At 51.4% G+C, this 18,164-nt stretch overlaps 1 protein-coding gene across 1 annotated transcript in view; it reads right to left on the reverse strand.

Annotated features, from left to right (window-relative positions):
* The window catches only part of STK10 (serine/threonine kinase 10), a 42,056-nt gene that overhangs the window by 10,484 nt on the left and 13,408 nt on the right, over positions 1-18,164 (reverse strand). Inside the window, exons 2-8 of the mRNA XM_058815204.1 lie at positions 17,728-17,892; positions 5,758-5,806; positions 4,833-4,982; positions 2,876-2,948; positions 2,099-2,293; positions 995-1,076; positions 157-291 (exon numbers count right to left, since the gene is read on the reverse strand). Coding sequence (XP_058671187.1) covers positions 157-291; positions 995-1,076; positions 2,099-2,293; positions 2,876-2,948; positions 4,833-4,982; positions 5,758-5,806; positions 17,728-17,892 — 849 coding nt within the window. The remainder of the gene's footprint in view (positions 1-156; positions 292-994; positions 1,077-2,098; positions 2,294-2,875; positions 2,949-4,832; positions 4,983-5,757; positions 5,807-17,727; positions 17,893-18,164) is intronic.

The following is an 18,164-nucleotide window of genomic DNA, read 5'->3' on the forward strand; positions in this document are numbered from 1 at the left end:
AGCACCATTATTTCTCCATGCCCTTGGCAGCCACCACAACCCAGCCCCTCCCTGGCTAATCAACCACTTCCCCTCCACCTGATGTGACCCAAACCAGTTTTTGGAAGGTGAAAAAAGCACCAGGTTCTTTCCCCCAGCACAGCCCCAGCTGCTCACCGAGGCAGACTCGGAGGAGTCATCCTCCTCTGCTTCATCCCGGCTGTCCTCGATCTCCTCCATCACCTCAGCCTTGGCCTCGGCCACCAGCTCCCGCAGGGCCCTGTTGCTGGTGACCTTGCTGACAAAGGGATGCTGAAAACCAAGCACAGGGACAATGTCAGCTGGCCAAAGTCACACCCTGTGAGCCCAAGGAGGACTTTGGGCTTTCAGAGACCTGAGGGGGTAGTTCCTTGCAGTGTCACTGGGATTTACCCCCAGAGGAATTCACAGGAGAGAATTGGGGTGAGGTTCAGGGCACACTGAACCTCAGGCGCTCCCCAAAGCTGCGTTATGGCAGCAATTCCCCCCCCAAAAAAGCAGCAGTGGGATTTAGACAAGGGACATCTGCCCACAGAATGTCACCAGGAGCAGGGCAGGATCCCTAGGACAAAGAGAGCCTGGGGGAGGTTAAATTGGAATGGGGCTGGAATCAGTCAGTGCCCACAGCACTGGGATCACACTGCTCACAGCACTGGGATCACTCAGTGCTCACAGTGGGAACACACTGCTCACAGCAGCTTCCAGTTTTTGCTGTGATTTTGGGAAGGGACAGGAGGAAAGGAATTGAGTTTCAATCAGGGCTAACCAGGTACAGCCCAAGCTGGCTGCCACAGGGGTGTTTACAGGAGCTGCTTCTGCTCCACATGGTGTCCACAGGGGCTCTGCAGGTTGCTCCAAAGGGGGAAAACATTGCTGATCCTTTTTGGAGAGTTTTAATGGCTGAAAAGTGCTACAAACTTTCTAAACAAGACAGAAATAATCAGAATCCAGTCTGGGCTCTCTGGTCTGTCCCTACCTCCAGCAGCTGGGCAGCACTGGGCCGGGTCTCTGGGTTCTTGTCCAGCGCCTTCTTCAGGAAATCTCTGAACTCCAGGGACCTTCAAACACAGCTGGTGGTGAGAAACTCAGCACAGGAAAGGCCCCAAATAGCAGAGGGATCAGCTTGATCCCTCAGCAGGTTCTGCCCCAGCTTGCAACTGGCCACAATCAGCATTTTGCTCCCATGGGAAACCCTGTGCTCAGTAATTCTGATTATTTGTATGAGAAGCAGCACCAGGGCCAGGGCAGGGACCAGGTTTTGCCTTTTCCTGTGCTGGCAGCAGATGGTGGGGACTGAGCCCCAGGCACAGGCAGAACACGGCAGTTGTCCCCAAAGGAGCCCATGGCAGCAGGAGCTGCTTGGGGACAAGGAGCCATCCAGTGGGCAAGAGCGGCTGTGAAGGAGCAGGAGCCCCATAGGAGGGCACCCTCAGCCTGCAAAGTGCAGCTCTGAGCAGCAGAGCGTGGCCCTGGTGTCACTCCTGGGCAGCTCCAGAGGCAGCTCGCACCCTGGCTGCTGCCTGTGACAATGACTGTAACAGTGCTGTGACAGGGCTGTGACTCTAGGGCTCTGCCAGACATTGGCTGCTGGCTGACCTGCTGCAGCTTTTATTATTTAGAAATAAGTAAATAAAATTAATAAATAAATAAATGAAAATTAATGGCTTGTTTTCTTTAAATTAACTGGGTAATTTTCTTTTACATGCAGAAGTGGCTTTCCAGACTTCAGGGAAAGCAATTCTGGAGCTCATGGCCATCTCCAGCTTTAGAGAAAAATCTGCCTTTCATACACACGGGTTGTTCTGAGAACAGCCAAGGGGTCACCCCTGTTTTTTGGGGTGGTCTGTGGGTAAGCAGGAGCTCTCTGGTTCTGGGGGCTCTGTGGGTGAGCAGCAGCTCTCCCTGTGCTGCCTGGACCCTGTGAGCACAGTGTGAGCATCCAGCCCTCAGCCAGCACTGCCTTCCCAGCCCCCTGCACACAGCTGGAACTGGAACACAGCTAAACCCCTACCCAAATGCAAGAAAACTGCTAAAACCAACTGGTTTTTCTCCGTGTGAGAGCTGGGAGGTGCCCCCTCACCATTTGGAGGGGCAGCTGAGCGTGGGCGGGTCGGACTTGGCGATCTTCAGCAGGACCCTCATGGGGTTCAGCTCGTGGTGGGGCGGCTCAATCTGGGCCATCTCGATCAGGGTGATGCCCAGGGACCAGATGTCAGCCTTGTAGTCGTAGGGAGTGTCCTTCATGGTCTCACACATCACCACCTCCGGGGCCATCCTGCGAGGGGCAGGGCAGCAGCAGTTAAATAACCCACAAATAACCCACACCCACAAATAAACCACAGGGCTGCAGGAAACACAGCTGTTCCTCCCAGAGCTGCAGGAAACACAGCTTTCCCCCCCAGCCCTGGGTTTCAGCATCTTTTCCACGGGGTGCAGCCCCCTCCTTGCTCCACAGAAAACCCCCAGGCCGTTGACATCTGGCGCGGATGTTGCCTCAGAGCATCAATTAATCCCTGCAGTTCCACTCCTCCAGCAAGCTGGGTGATTTAGAGGTTGTGTTTCTGGGGCAGGGCCTCGTTCCCATGTGCTTGGAGTGGCTTCAAAGCCCATGTCACCCCCGGGATGGGGAGAGCACACTCGTGTGACCCTCGCTGCAAGCCTGGAGCGCTGTGACCCCTCTGCAGCACACAGAGCTCTCACAGCTCTGCTCAAGGAAAACCCTTGAAATGTGCAAGAGAATGGCCAAGAATCCTCATTCAGATCCTCCCACCCTAAAGCAGAGTGGCCCAACACCCCCCAAAGCTCCAGAGCAAAGCTGATTTTCAGGAGTGAAGCCCTCCACGAGCAGGGCACTCACCAGTAAGGGGTCCCGATGAAGGAGTCTCGCTTCTGCAGGGTTTTCATGTTCTTGGCAGACACCCCAAAGTCAGCTGCAAAGAGCAGTAACGTTAGAGGCTGGAGGGAAGCTGGAAAAGCCTTCTGAGTTAGCACACTTGGCTGAGACACAGACTGGAGAGCAAACAGCACACACTGATGCCATGGGCTGTGTCCTCTGAGCTGAGCATCAGGAGTTCAACCCGGTTTGGGGTACATGACCCCCGGGATTTTCCTCTCCCATATGCTATAAAACAGGCACAACCCCCTCCTGCCAAACCCTACATGTCTGTGAGGAAATGGAGCTCTTTGCTGCAAACAAAAGCAGCTCCATGGCAGATTTCATGATTATTTCCTAGCAAAAAGCCTGATTTTAGAGCAGAAAAGTCAAAGTGCCGTTCCATTCCTCCATAGCAGATTTCAGGATTATTTCCTAGCAAAAAGCCTGATTTTTAGAGCAGAAAAAACAAAATGCTGTTACATTCCTCCACAGCAGATTTCAAGACCTATTTTGTAGAAAAAAGTCTGATTTTAGAGCAGAAAAACCAAAGTGCTGCTCCATTCCTGCACAGCAGATTTCAAGAGCTATTTTCTAGCAAAAAGCCTGATTTTAGAGTAGAAAAACCAAAATACTGTTCCATTCCTCCATAGCAGATTTCAGGATTATTTCCTAGCAAAAGTCTGATTGTAGAGCAGAAAAACCAAAGTGCTGTTACATTCCTCCATAGCAGATTTCATGATTGTTTCCTAGCAAAAAATTTGATTTTAGAGCAGAAAACCCAAATTGCTGTTCCATTCCTTCTGTCCCTGATTTGTCCCTTCTGAGCTCAGCCCAGGTTAAATTGGTCAGACCTGGAGGGGGTTCAGAGCCCACTCAGTGGGTTTGCTCTCTGGGACAGCCCTGGGGGCAGCTGGAGGAGCTGTCACCATCCCCAGCCCGAGCTCAGGGTGTCCCTGCCTGTCCTGCACACAAACCCAGCCTCTCCTCCCTCAGCAGCACTCGTTGGGTGCCAGCTGAACTCCAGAGCTGGCAAAGGAACCCTCTGGCAAGGCTGCCCCTGTCACCACCAAGGCTGCTGTGCAGATAAGAGGAATTCCTCCAGCTCCAGCCCTGCCAGCTGGCACCCCCTGCTCAGGATGCTCAGCAGGCCAAAACCCACAGAAATCGGGTTCAGAGAGGGATTAAATAAATTCAGGGAGGAAAAATCCATCGCGGGGCTGAGCTGGCTGTGCCCTGGGGGCTGCAGCTCCATTTGCCTTTCCATGGAACAAAACCTTCCCCTCCTTGTGCTGCTGCTCCTCCTGGGCAGCAGAGAGCATCCCTCAATCCCAACACCAACACTCAGGGGTGGTATTTTCTGGGGTCCCTGTGGCAGGAAGGAATGAATCTGACTCCATTTTCTTAGAAGGCTAATATATTGCATTATATTAAAAATATATTATATAATATTATATTAAAAATATATTATATAATATTATATTAAAATGTATAATATTATATTAAATATATTATATTATATTATATTAAAAGATAATATGATATGATAGTATAGTATATGATATGATATTACTATACTAAACTATACTAAAGAATAGAGAAAGGATAGAGACAGAAGGCTACAAAGAATGATAATGAAAACCCTTCCAGAGTCCCAAAACAGCTGGCTGTGATTGGTCATTGAGTCAAAACAATTCACGTGAAACCAATGAAACAACCACTGTTGGTAAACAATGTCCAACAACACTCCAAAGCTGCAAAACACAGGAGAAGCAATCAGATAATTATTGTTTTCATTTTTCTCTGAGGCTTCACAGCTTCCCAGCAGCAGAAATCCTGGTGAAGGGATTTTTCAAAAAACATGACAGTGACACTCAGGGACATCCAAACCTGACAGGTCCAGCTCCAGCTGTCCCTGGGGAGGTGCCAGGCACTGACTCACCCAGCTTGATGTCCCCATCCTGGGTGAGGAGCACGTTGCCAGCCTTCAGGTCCCTGTGGATGATCCTCTTGCTGTGCAGGTAGTGCAGAGCTTCCAACATCTGGCGGCAGATCACCTGGATCTGGGGCTCAGTCAGGGCCCTGTCCAGCTCTGCAGGGAGGGACAGGGGGTCACACAGGACAGGGATCAGGGGATGCTCACCTGAGCAGCAGAAAGGGCCAGGTCACCCAGCAGGGCGTGGCAAAGCCACTGTCCCTGTGCCAGAGCGGCGGGGGATGATGGAAATCAGCTTGTAAAGGTGATTTATTCCTAAACCAGCACTTGCAGCAGGATTTCCACCTCCTGGAGCTGCTGGGAATGCTCTGTGATTCAGTGATTCCATTTCTGCTGCTCACAGTGACAGGAGTGACCTCCCTGCTGAGGAGCAGAGAGCATCCCTCAATCCCACCACACTCAGGTGTGGTATTTTCCAGGGTCCCCCATGGCTGGAAGGAATTAATCTGACTTCATGTTCTCAGAGGAACATGGAGTCAGATTCATTCTTAATCTGAATATATTATATTATATTACATTGAATATATATAATATATATTCAATATATATTATAATATAGATTTAATGTATCAATATATTAATATAGCTATATATATTAATACCAGATATTAATTTATATTAATATGATGATAATAATATAATATATTAATTTATATAATATATAATATAAATATATAATATATATTTAATATATTATAATATATTATATATTAAAATAATATATTGAAAAGTATGTTATGTTATGTTATGTTATGTTATGTTATGTTATGTTATGTTATGTTATGTTATATTACATTACATTACATTACATTACATTATATTATATTATATTATATTATATTATATTATAATTGGGCACAGCTGCACTCACCCAGCATGGTGGCATCCACGGCCCCGCCCGGGCAGAACTCGATCATGATCTGGGGGGGCAAAGAGAGGGTTAAAGCCAGGCTGGGTCCCACTGGGCAAGGGGAGGGCAGAGGAGCAGAGCTGGGTTGGATTCCCTGATTCCCTGTCCAGCTGTGAGAGCTCCCCTTGGGCACTGTGAGGAGCTCCCAGCCCCGGGGGCAGGTGCCACCCTCTGCCCAGGGACCTTCTGCCAGGTGCCACCCCCTGCCCAGGTGCCACCCCCTGCCCGGCTCCCAGGGACCCTCCCGGGGCTAGGGCACCCCCAGCACCCCGTAGCCGGTGCCCACCCCAGCACAGCCTCAGGGTTTGGGGCTGCCCCCGTTGCCATCCCTCCCCTGGCTCGGGGGGCAGCGCTGCCAGCAGGGTGGGATGAGTGCCATAGCTGCGAGCTGACGTGGCTCAGAGGCTTCAGAAAGGGCTTTCCCTGCCAAGGGAGGGATGGGGAGGGCTCTCGTGCCTTTAGGGAAGGGTTTTTAGCTGTTTTTATTTCCCCACATTGCTCAGTAGTTCGTTGCTCTCTGATTTGGAGCAGTTTGAGGGGGAAGCGTGTCAGTAAACAGGGAGAGCACATTCCCCAGATGCTGCCTTTTCCCCAGGGACGTGCAGAGCCCTGCCAGTGCCACACATCTGCTTGCCATGAGTCGTCCCCAGCACCTCAGGGATGCAGATCCTCTCCTCTGAGCTCTGCACAGGCTCAGCCATTTCTTGCTCCTCTCTAGGGCTGCTCAGACCAACTGATTACAATTTCAAGCAGCCAGGGATTACAAGAGGTGCTTCACCTTTCCAAGCAGCTCTGCTCCTCGTGGAGGTGACACAGAGTGCTGAAATGCCAGAGGTGACTCTGAGGACAGCCCTGAGCACTGTTTACAGCTCAGCTCTCTAAACCCATCCACAGGGGTCACATCACTCAGAGCAGCTCCAAACACAGACCCAGGAGCTCAGGGAAGAAGGTTCAGGCTCCATTTCTCATGGATTGATCCTGCAGCTCCAGGAGAGCCACATCCCACCCCTGAGATCCCCTGCTTGGGGACAATGGGGAGCAGGAGCAGGACAGGGCTGCAGCAAAGCTGGAACTGCTTTGGACAATCAGCCCAGGGCCAAGGAGCCAGAGAGGGACAAACTGAGGGGACAAACCTGGCCAGGGGTGACAGAGGCACCACTGGAGGAGAATAACCAGGGCCAGGGATGAAACAGGCAGGTGGGGAGAAATATTTGGGAATAAGACAGCTGAACCCCTCCCAGAGCAGGAGAACCAATGACCACCCATGCAGGTGAAGCCTGACAGGAGAGATGGGGCCAGCAGAGCATCAATGGGACATACCAACACTTGGTTGTTGTTTAATGCCTTGAACCAGAGCACCAGCAGCTTCCTGAGCACAAGGAAAGGCAGGAATTGTCCCCAGGCACAGAACTGCCCTGTGCCCCACTGCCACCCCAAACATCCCCAGGAGCAGAATTCCCACCCATTGTTTTTGTGGTGTTCCTCGCCACATTCATCAGAGCAGGATAAACCAGCAGTGGCCACCAGCCCTTCCTGGGCTGCTCAGAGCAAACCTCACAAAATTCCAGCCAGGTTTGCAGCTGGCAATGAGGAAATGAGCAGCACCAGTCCCTCTGGAGCAGCGTGACCCTGTGTGCGCATCCAGGCACAGCAGAATGCAGCTGGGCACTGGGAGACTTTCAAATGGGCATTTTCAACTCCCAAATGGGCATTTTCAACTTCCAAATGTGCACTTTCAACTCCCAAATGTGCATTTTCAACAAGAGCAGAGATGCCAAAGAATAATTGTGGGTGTGGCCAGAGCAGCTAAAAAAACAACGAGCTGGTTTCAGCCCCAAAATGCAATTTAAACAAACAGAGCTGGCAGTGTCCCAGATCGTCCACACTGCCTTCAGGAGCAGGGCCAGCCTGGAGAGGGCTCTGCCATGGAGGTGACAGCAGCAGCTGTGTGAGGGCTGGGAGCACCCACAGCTCCTCCTCCTGATGCTGCTCGGGGCCCTGTGGGTGTGCAGGCAGCAAACATCCTGTTCCTAATGATTTCCCGTGCACAACAAACCCAGGGGCTTCCAGGATTTTTGTGCGGAGGAAATCATTGTCCCAGGAAATCCAGGCACTTCCTCAGCCCAGGCAGCTGGGGGGACACAGTGCCACATCAAAGCTCCTACAAATCCACCATCCATGTTTTGGCTTCCAGTCCATAAAACCACCCCAAAAATCACATTTAGCTCAATTTCTGAGTTATCTGAGTGACAGGCACAGACAGAGCCCCCAGCCCCAAATCAGCCCCAGCCAAGGGGCTCAGAACCCCCTGGGCTCACTCAATCCCAGCTCCAGGGGATGCTCTGGCTGCACACACAGAACAGATTTGGGCTGAAATAGAAAGGAACTTGCTGTCACTACCTGTGAAAACCTTTGTGACGGTTTCAATAAAACATGTGAAACAAAACAAAAACACAGAGCTCTGCATGCAGACAAAAGCTTTCCTTTCCAAAAAACCTTTGCAATGGGCAACATTAAACTGAAATTCATAAGAGAAAATCCACTCAAGTTAAATGGTGGTCACCTCGATTTTTCCCATGGCTCATCTTGATCCTGTGCTCACCACAGCAGGATCTGGAGGCATTTTGGGGACAAAAACCAAGGAGCAGCCTCTCCTGCCCAGGTGCCCCCAAGGTGGCACCGAGCCCCAGCTCACTCCTGCCACCATGGGCAGGACAGCTCCTGCCTCTTGGGCATGTCTGGAACTTTCTCCATGGCTAAAACAAAGAGCAAAACCACACACACAAAGCTTATCTGGAGAGATAATGTCACCAAACAGTGCCCAGTGGCCAAGGGTGGGACAGCTGCTGGCCCCAGCAGGGTTTGGCTCTTACTCACCAGAGGGCAGTGCCCACAAACCTTCCCTGGCAGGCAGGAAGGGCCAGGGGGTGGAAAGCAAAAGCCATCCCTGTGTGGGGGGATTTGTTCCCCGTTGGTGTTCTGAATATCTGTGAACACACATGGGGTTATGGGGAAATGCTGTGCTGGGTCTGCAGTGCAGCCCTGCAGCAATTCAGGAATCTCATTAAGATTCCTTAATTGCCTTCAGGAGGTCATGGAAAGGGTTCAGACCCCTCTGCCCATCATTTGTGGGATCGTTGTGTGGGCAGGAGGGGGAAATGGGAGGGTTGGAGCACATGGAGAGAGAGCTGGGGAAGGAAAAGCTGTCACGTTGCCACCCATCCCATCTGCTCCACCTTCTCTCACATGGTGGGAGATTGCAGGGGTTGGGATTGTCCAGGCTGGCTCTGGGGACATCTCAGATTTTGGGTTTTATCTGTCTTAACAAGTTAGTTTTAACTTGGAGTCCCAGTGCAGGATCAGAGCTGGACTTTGGTGATCCTGGTGGGTCCCTTCCAGCTCAGGGTACCCTCAGGTGATTCTGTGACACTGTGACAAGACCTGCAGCCCCCAGTGGGCACAGAGCCCTGCCATGCCCCCAGACCCCCCCAGCCTGGCCCAGGAGCTGAGCACAGCTCCAGCCCTCACCATTTCCTCCCAGGCTGCAGCAGTGGGGCCCTCTGTGTTTGTGGGGAAGCCACAGCATCCTGCTGCACCCGCGTGGCCCTGCCACGTTTCTGGGCCAGCTCTGAGGTGTCCTTGTCACCCACAGTGGAAAGCACCCCCAGCACAGCCTTGTGCTGGCACACAGGGCTGAGGAGATAAGAGAAACCAAACCTGATAAAGGAAACCGTGCTGCACTTGCAGAGAGAGCTGCAGGTTCCCTCCTGCCACCCATCACACCCGGGCCACCTTCTCTCCATCCAGATGTGGAGCTGGCATAGAGCTCCAGGAGCAGAGGGGGTTTGCAGCTGGCAGTGCCTGTTTCTGCTCTGTGCCCCTCTCACTGCCACCCCTCTCACTGCCACCCATCACACCTGGCCCACCTTCTCAGCATCCAGAGTGGGGAATTGGCCCAAAGTTCCAGGAGCAGAGGGGGTTTGCAGCTGGCAGTGCCTGTTTCTGCTCTGTGCCCCTCTCACTGCCACCCTCACACCCACAGCTCACCCCTGTGTGCAGCACCAGCACAGCTGCAGCAGCCAGGGCCCCCCAGCTCCTCGGGCTCTTTCCCTTCTCCCTTTGCTGTGTTTCTGCTGAATGTGAAGGATTCCTGGCTGCTTTTCCTGTAAGTGGGTGGTGGTGCCAGGAAAGCCCTGCTGGGCACCCCTGTGGGCACATCTGGCTCCTTCCTCTGCATGCCAGGGAGCACTGGGGTGTCCCTGCGGGGTCCCTGCAGTGCAGCAGGGCTGGGGCCAGCTGGGACACTCCTTTGCCAAGCCCTGCTCCAATCTGGAAATCACCCAGGTGGAAATCACTGCTCCACCAGACGGGCTCACCCAGAGCCAGGCTGAGCTGCTCCTGCTCTCTGCTGGGGGCTGAACCACAAAATCCATCCCAGGCTCATTCCTGGAGCCCCATGATGTGACCGTGTTCACAGGGGTCTCAGGTTGAGGGAAGAGACGAGGATCTGACTCCATGTTTCAGAAGGTTTGATTTATTATTTTATGATATATATTACATTAAAACTGTACTAAAAGAATAGAAGAAAGGATTTCATCAGAAGGCTGGCTAAGAATAGAATAGCAAAGAATGATAGCAAAGGCTCTGTCTCGGATTCTCTGTCCAAGCCAGCTGGGCTGTGAGTGGCCATTAATTAGAAACATCCAACATGGATCAATCACAGATGCACCTGTTGCATTCCACAGCAGCAGAAAATCATTGTTTACATTTTGTTCCTGAGGCCTCTCAGCTTCTCAGAAGGAAAAATCCTAAAAGAAGGATTTTTCATAAAAGATGTCTGCGACACCATGAGACCAGAGCAGCACCAAGACAAAAGGGGACAACACCCAAAGGCCACTGTGATCTGCAAAAGCCACCAGCTCCAGCTGCAGCCAGCCCTCAGCAGCCACAGAGAGGGCACAGAACAATCCAGAAGCCACCAAAAGCCTCTTGGCTGCCCCAGAGCAGCACAAATGTCAAAAGCTGGCCTGACATGGCAAATATGCTGTAGGTGGAAGTGAAATAATTCCCTCTCTGTAAGAGAAGGCTCCAAGCTTGCCAATTTTCCCTCACGGACAAGGACACCATTCAGAGACTTTAAATATAATAAACCTTTTCTGCCCCCCTTTTCTGGACAAAATAACCTACAGAGAAAAATATTTGAAATCAGAAATGAAAAAATGTTGTCCCCATAAGGGGTGGGGGGAAGACGATGCAGGGCAGGAAACAAGGGACACAAAGTTTAGGGAGTTTCAGAGTAAGAAAACTTTATGGAGAACAAAGTCAATACTCCTGGCGAAGTGCAGGGCTCCCTGCTGATCTGAAGGAAACTGGGGATGAGCTCTGCACATTTAAATCACTGCAAGATGACAAAATGTTTCCTTGGACTGCCCCCCACAGATGGCAGAAAAATTCCCATCCCTACTGCAATGTTGGCAGCACAAATTGAAACTCCTTTGAGTTCAACCAAATGGTTTTGATGTTGCAAAAAGCTCCTTGTGCTGCTCGGAGGGCTGTGAGTGGGATCCCTTTTCTCACCAAGTTATCAGCATTTGGAGGCCACTAAGTTCACTTTGTTATGGGATGGGAAGCAAAACTCCAAGAATCGTTTCAGATATAAATAGCAAAAAGGAAGAAGTTGCTGCTTCAGTGGGAAGATGCCCCAAGTGCCCTGTGTCAGCATCTGAGGGAGATGAGGCATCTCAGAGGGCAAAGCTCACTGGCAGAGCTGGAGTTTGACCCAGCACAAGTTTCCTGGTGGCTTTTATGGAGTCAGCAGTTCCAGCACAGCCCCAGAGCCTCACCTGGCCAGGAGGAGAACAATGCACTGAAGGGTTGGCAAAGGGCTTGAGGAGTTTTCCATTCCTGCTTGGCATCTCCCTAGAAACAACAAGCCCTTGTCCTAATCATCCCCAAATTCCCAGCATGACGGGCATGGATCCACCACACAACCTGAGTGTTGCTGTTTAACAATTCCAGGGCTTTTTAGGAACAGCCCCTTGTCCTAATCAACCTCAATTTCCAGCATGAGGTGCCTGGATCCACCACACAACCTGAGTGTTGCTGGTTAACAGTTCCAGGGCTTTTTAGAAACAACAACTACTTCTCCTAATCATCCCCAATTTCCAGCACAGGGTGCTTGGATCCATCACACAACCCTGAGTGTTGCTGTTGAACAGTTCCAGTGAGGGCTTTGAAGTCAATGGATCACTCCAGGCCACGAGGTCTGCAAAAGGACATCCCTCCCTCCCTGAAAATGACAACTTTCAGGCTATATCTGACACAGAATAAAGTTTAAACCTGCAAGCTATCCCTCCTTGCTGAAGCTGGGTTTCAAGGCACTGTTTCCTATCCACAGGGAGTTCATAAATATTCCTGTCTATGCAAACCCTGCTCCTTAGCATTCCCTGGGAGATCCAGCCAAGTGGGAACGTGGCTCATTGCAATTCAGTCCTAAACAAAGTTTTCAGGTGCTTTGAAAGCTGATTTGCCTACAAGGCTTCTTGTCTGCTCTGCTTTTCTTTTCATGAAGCTCCGGCCTCACGTTCCAGCCCTGCACTGGGACCCAGCACCCAGCACTCATTCCCAAGTGCCATTTACCCTTGGGGAAACTTTAGGCAAATCCCTGTCTGTGCCTTCACTCTCAGAGCCAGGATAATGACACCAGGCCTTTTCTGAAGCCTTCCAGGGTGTGCAGATGACAAGGCTGTGCAATCACAAGGAATTATTACCTCAATAACCTCTTCATGCAACGTTATCCTGTGCAAAGGGTGGCAGACAAAGGTTTCTGTTCTCCTTTAGGCTGTCCTGTTGGTACCTGCAGGAGCACTCCTGAACTCACCTGGGCTGTGGCAATTTGCCATAAATCATTTTGGGGGTTGCTAAAAATCATCGGGTTTCTCTCTGTTTTAAGGGAAACCCCCCAGTTTTACCCAGAATAGGATTTATGGTCACTTGCCAGGAGGCTGAATGCTGAAGCTCACGTTCACAGCACAGAGGGGGAACTTGCTGCCCAGATTTCCAACAGAGGAAGATTTACACCTCCAGGCCTTTGGGAATGGCCAGGCAGAGAGAAGGGAAGGAGATGCCACCAGAGATCTGACCCATCTCATCCCAGCTGCAGAGACACAGCCCCAAAGCTGGAGCAGGAGTGATCACCCACTTCAACTGTGCTGCTCTGAGCAGCAAACTGCTGACCCAGGAAATGCAGCAAAGCACCAAAACCCCACTGGGCTGCATCACTTTTTCCACTTTGCGGCTCTGGCCGAGCTGAGGAGCTGCCCCTGAGGCCAGGGAGGAGATGTCCCTGCTGTGATGTCCCTGCTGCATTCCCAGGGCCAGGCAGTGCCCTGCTGCTCTCTGCCCACACCTGCTCCTCTCCTACCCACCCTGCTGGAGCTCCTGGGGGTGTTTTGCAGTTCTGCCTGAATTCTGGACTGGTAGGAATTTGGAAACCGGTCCAGCCAACCCCACCCCCTCAGTGCTGCTATTCCCAGCGGGGCTGATCCTGCAGCAGCTCCCCAGCCCTGCCAGATCCCACAGGGACTGGGATTTATGTTCCTGAGGAAGGGGAGGGATTGCTGTTCCTCTGGTGAGCTGTTCAGCAGAGTTTGGGATCTCTTTGTTTTCTTGGGCTTTCCCTGGGCTGTGCTCGAGTCCCGCTAGCTCAAACAACAAAGTTCAGCAACTTCTGGGGGAAGTTTGGTACAAAGCTCCAGGAGCAGGAGGCCAAGTAGGAAGGGCTGCAGCTCTGCTGCCAAGTGGAGCTTTAAAGGGACACAAAGAGCCACGGGATTCCTCAGGGAATGGAGAGGAGCAGCTTGGAGAGCCTTGCTCTGGTGCAGCATTCACACAAACACATCCCCACGGGCATTCAGCCAAGCTCAGGCTGCTCACCCTGCAAGACATCCCTGCAAGTTGTGATAACCTCCCTTTGCTAAGGAAAACTGAGGGGAATCTGAGCCTGCTACCAGCTCCCTTTTCTGTTTGTTTTAAAGCAAAGGTATTGCCAGCCTCAGAGGCTGCAGATGCTTTACATAGCCCAGCAGTCGAGTGCATGGGATAATGAGCATTTCTTTATGCTACAGGATTTTCAAGAATGCCCAAATCTCCAGTCAACATCCATATCAAAGGGGGAGCAATCCCAAAAGTGCCTGGCTGGGCAGGTCAGGGCCTGCCCACAGCAAATGCAAAGGGCTTTTTTAATGTGAGCACAAAGAGCAGCACAGAGCTGGAGTGTCTGTGCCAGCTGTGGGAGTCTGTACCCACACAGGAGAAACCCTGAGCTGGTTAAATGAGCCATTCCCCAAAAGGCCCAGGCAGGCAGGGTTACCTGCACGGAGCAGCAACCCCTGCTTTGATCTCCAGGAAAATGCTGTTTATTCAAAAACCCTTTTGCCATGGCAACCTTGGGGCAGGGAGAAGCAGGACAGGGGGAGACAACTCCCCAGGGCTTCCCTGGAAAAGCTGTCCCACCACCAGCACAGAGCTCCAACACCTGGGGCCAAATGATGTTTTGATATCATTGAATTTCTAGAGATGTCTTGAATTTCGAGAGATACCTGGAATTTCTAGAGATACCTGGAATTTCTAGAGATACCTGGAATTTCTAGCGGTTCCTGCAGCCTCAGTGCTGCAGCATCTCAGGCTCCTGGGTTTGCTGCTGGGCTGGCTGGGCACAGCCACCATGCCCTGGGAGCAGAGGTTTCCTGCAGGAAAGGTCACACAAACAGAATTCTCCTCCCCTGTGTGTTATCAGTGCTCTGGCTGCGGGAGGAGACACTGGGAACTGCAGAATGCTGCAGCAGCAGCAGCACATCAGAAGTTCCTCCCTTCCTCCCAGCTCTCAGCCTGGCTTTTTGTTGTTGTTTTGGAAGGGGGAAAAAAAGACTCCCAACCACGCAGCCCTTGAGAGGGACACAAAACACAAGAGCTGTTGTTGTGCTCCTTTCCCATGCTGTAATAATTATCAGGGAAAATCCTGTTCAAAGCAAGCAAACCCCCTCTCAGCCCCGTTCCTAAGCCACAAATAACTTTTAAAAGTCCATTTTAAAAGCTGTGTTATATTGGGTGAGGGGGGTTTGCTTCTGTGTTTCCAAGTCCTGCATCACAGTGCAGGAAAAGAGAATTTAAAATGTGTCCCAGCCACAAGGACTCAAACCAAACTCTTTAAAAGCAAGCATGAGAATCTCAGCTTTCATTCAGTGCCCCCATTTCCAGCAGCCAGGATTTATGCAAAAGAACATGAAATGCCACGGGGCTTGTAATAAAAATAAAATAAAATCCTGAAAGCTCCCACCAGGGCAGTTCTGCAGCTTCCCTGGGCTGTTTTCAAGCAGCACAAGACTCCTTGGCCTCTGCCATGAGCAAAGGAAAGGAGGTGGAGGGGGATGGAACGAGATAGGAGCTGCTGGCAGGGCACAGCCTCTCTGCTGAGGATTTAAATGCCAAGAAAGTTCATGCTGGATGCTGTTATCCCACCAGATTTATCCCTGGGAACTCACTGGTGCTTTCCCAACCCTTGCTCACAGTGGGCTGTGCTCCATCCCACACAAGATTTGGGGTTTTCCTCCTTTTACAATTTAAAACCAGGTATAAAACCCAGAGGAACTCTCTGGTTTGTGCTTTCCTTTCAGTGCTGAGGATTTCTGAGCAGCTGCAGGAGGATGAGCCATTTCCCCTTGCACAGAAAGGTCTTTTGCTCCATAAATATCTCATTTCATGTCTCCTCCTGGCTGCTGGAGCACAAAGAGGAGCCTGGCAGAGCCAGGGGGACCTGACCCAGCTCAGGGCGGGCAGAGGGTTCCTCACACATTTCCCCAAGGAAAGAACAGCCACAGTGATTTAGGAAGAGCTTGTGGCACTGTGAATTATTCAAGCTGCTGCCACCCAGGAGCTTGGGCACATCTGGAGCTGCTCACTTGGAATATTCCCTTTCCATGCTGGGCTGTGAGGAGCAAGGGAGCCACAGAGGGTTCCTGACCAGACAGGCACCCCCAGAGGTTTTATCTGAGAATCCAGGCACCCAGCATGCAAATGCTGCAGGAAAATACTGTTTCAAACAACTGCACAGACAGCAACGAGGAAGGGACGTGGGCAGAGCAATAAAAGCTGCTCTTTATGTTTGGATGCAGATTTTCCCCAGCAGCACTGGTCACCAAGCAGAGGAAGGTTCTGACTTCAGGGAAAATCTGGTGGGGACTAAAAGCCCTGCAGAAATAAACCAGCCTGGCTTAATTACTCCCCTCCAAGCCAGGGAAACACTGGAGCATTAATAAAACCAGCCTGAGCACTGAAATGCAAATGCTACTCCAAAAACGAGATAAAGAGAAGGATCCTGCTCCCAGAACAATGCTGGGGCTGCAGGGAGGGTTTGACAGGACCCCAGACCCTGCCCTGGTGGGGAGCCCCAGACAGGAGGCTCCTGTGGCAGAGTTTAATTTTGGCAGGTCACAAAGGAACTCTGCAATCCCCGTTCCTCCAGGAACGAAGGAAGGAGGGAAGGCAAAGCTCCCCATGGCAGGGATGGGGCTGACATTTCAGAGCAGGGCAGGGAGGTGAAGCCAAAGAAGGTGGCAGCTGAAGCAGCCTCATCTCTCACCCCGGCTCAGGCTGTGTTTGCCTTTTTACTTCAGCCCAGATTAATCCTGCTGCACTTGCAATCCATCCAAATCCCAATCCTAGGAGGGATGTTTGTCCTTCCCTTCCTCACAGAGTACATATTTACCTTGCTCTTAACATAGCCAGGGCTCAGAATCCATCCAAAATACCAACGGGACAGCTCAGCTCCCTCGAGAGCAGAAGAGAGAGCAGAAACACTGCAGCACTGCAAGCTGGGTGTTCCACAGGGCTCAGGGCCTTCAGCCATGGATTTTTAACCAAGAAAACACGTGCTGACAATGCAGAAGGTGCTGCTGAACCAGCCCAATGAAACATCCCCCTCCTGCACTGCTGGAGCCAGGCTGGGACTGGCACCACAGGCAGGGACTGGCAGCTCCAACAGCCCAGCTCACACCAGGCAAGCCCCACAAGCTGAGATCTCCTCTTTAACTCTGTTAAATCTACCCGGGGAGGCCACAGAGGTATCTGAGACGTTAAAAACAGGAAGGAAGAAGCAGCAGAGCTGCTGAACGCACCCTTTGCCACTCTCCTGACTTCCTGCGGTTCAAGGAGGAGCAGATGAACTGAGGAGATGGGTTTGGAAATGCTCCTGTTCACCTGATTTCCACAATCCTCACCCAGGCACAGAGCTGAGCACCCAAGGGCTCACTCCCTCAGCCCCTCCATGCCCTGCACAGAGCACAGGAAGGAGCATTTCACACTCAGCTTCCTCTGCTGCCTCTCACACTCGGCTTCCTCTGAAGCTTTCACCACTCTGAGAGAACAGCAGGCAGGGGAAATCAAAAACCATCTATAAACCTGCTGGGCTAGGGGAGAGAGCTGCAGGAACCTGCTGTTCCAGCCCCTGCACCAACCCACTCCACTGCATTTTATGTTCCTGCCCCTCCACAATGCAGCTCTTGCTATCAGGTGCCTCTGCTTTGCAGGGCCTGAGCCCCAAATCAGCCCCAAATCCTGAAAATCACCTGGAAGAGTCTCCCTTCCAGCTGGTGCTTTAAAAGAGAGGGGAACTTACTGGTGATGCTTTTTCTCCCTTTACAAACTCTTAATGGTGGGAAAAAACCCAACTCCAAGTTCCCTGTGAAATCCCTTGGCCCTCCCTTGGGTTTTTACCAGCAGCTTTAGCAAGAAGAGAGTTTGGTGATGAGGACAGCAGGGAAAATCCAGGCCCTGAGCACAGAGTGAGCTCATGACTCATTTCTGATGCTCAATCAGCTCCAGACAGGGGTTTGTTCACCATGACAGGGGCAGGATGTGCCAGCCCAGCCTTACCCAGAGTTTGCCATCCCAGTAGAAGGCTCCCAGCAGTTTGACGATGTGGGGGTGGTCACAGGTGGCCAGGATCTCAATCTCCACCATGTAATCCTCCAGCTCATCCTCACTCTTGGTCTCGATGACCTTGGCAGCTGCCAGAGCTCCCGTCTCCTTGTTCTTGGCCTGGAAGGGAAATCAGGGTGAGTGCAGAGAAAGTGAGGAGCAGCAAATTGCTGAGCTCTGGAATCTGCTCCCTGGACTCCTCCAGGGATGGGCACTCCACCCTGGAGCAGCTTTGGGTTGTGGGTGTTTTTAACATTTATCACTGGTATTTTAACATTTATCACATTTATCACAATATATGTGATAAATTCAATATTAAATTAATATTTATCACAATAAATTAATATTTACTGTTATAAATATTAATTTATCACAATATGTTGATAAATTAA

The sequence above is a fragment of the Ammospiza caudacuta genome, chromosome 16 (assembly GCF_027887145.1).
Source record: "Ammospiza caudacuta isolate bAmmCau1 chromosome 16, bAmmCau1.pri, whole genome shotgun sequence".
In the NCBI taxonomy this organism is placed as follows: Eukaryota; Metazoa; Chordata; class Aves; order Passeriformes; family Passerellidae; genus Ammospiza; species Ammospiza caudacuta.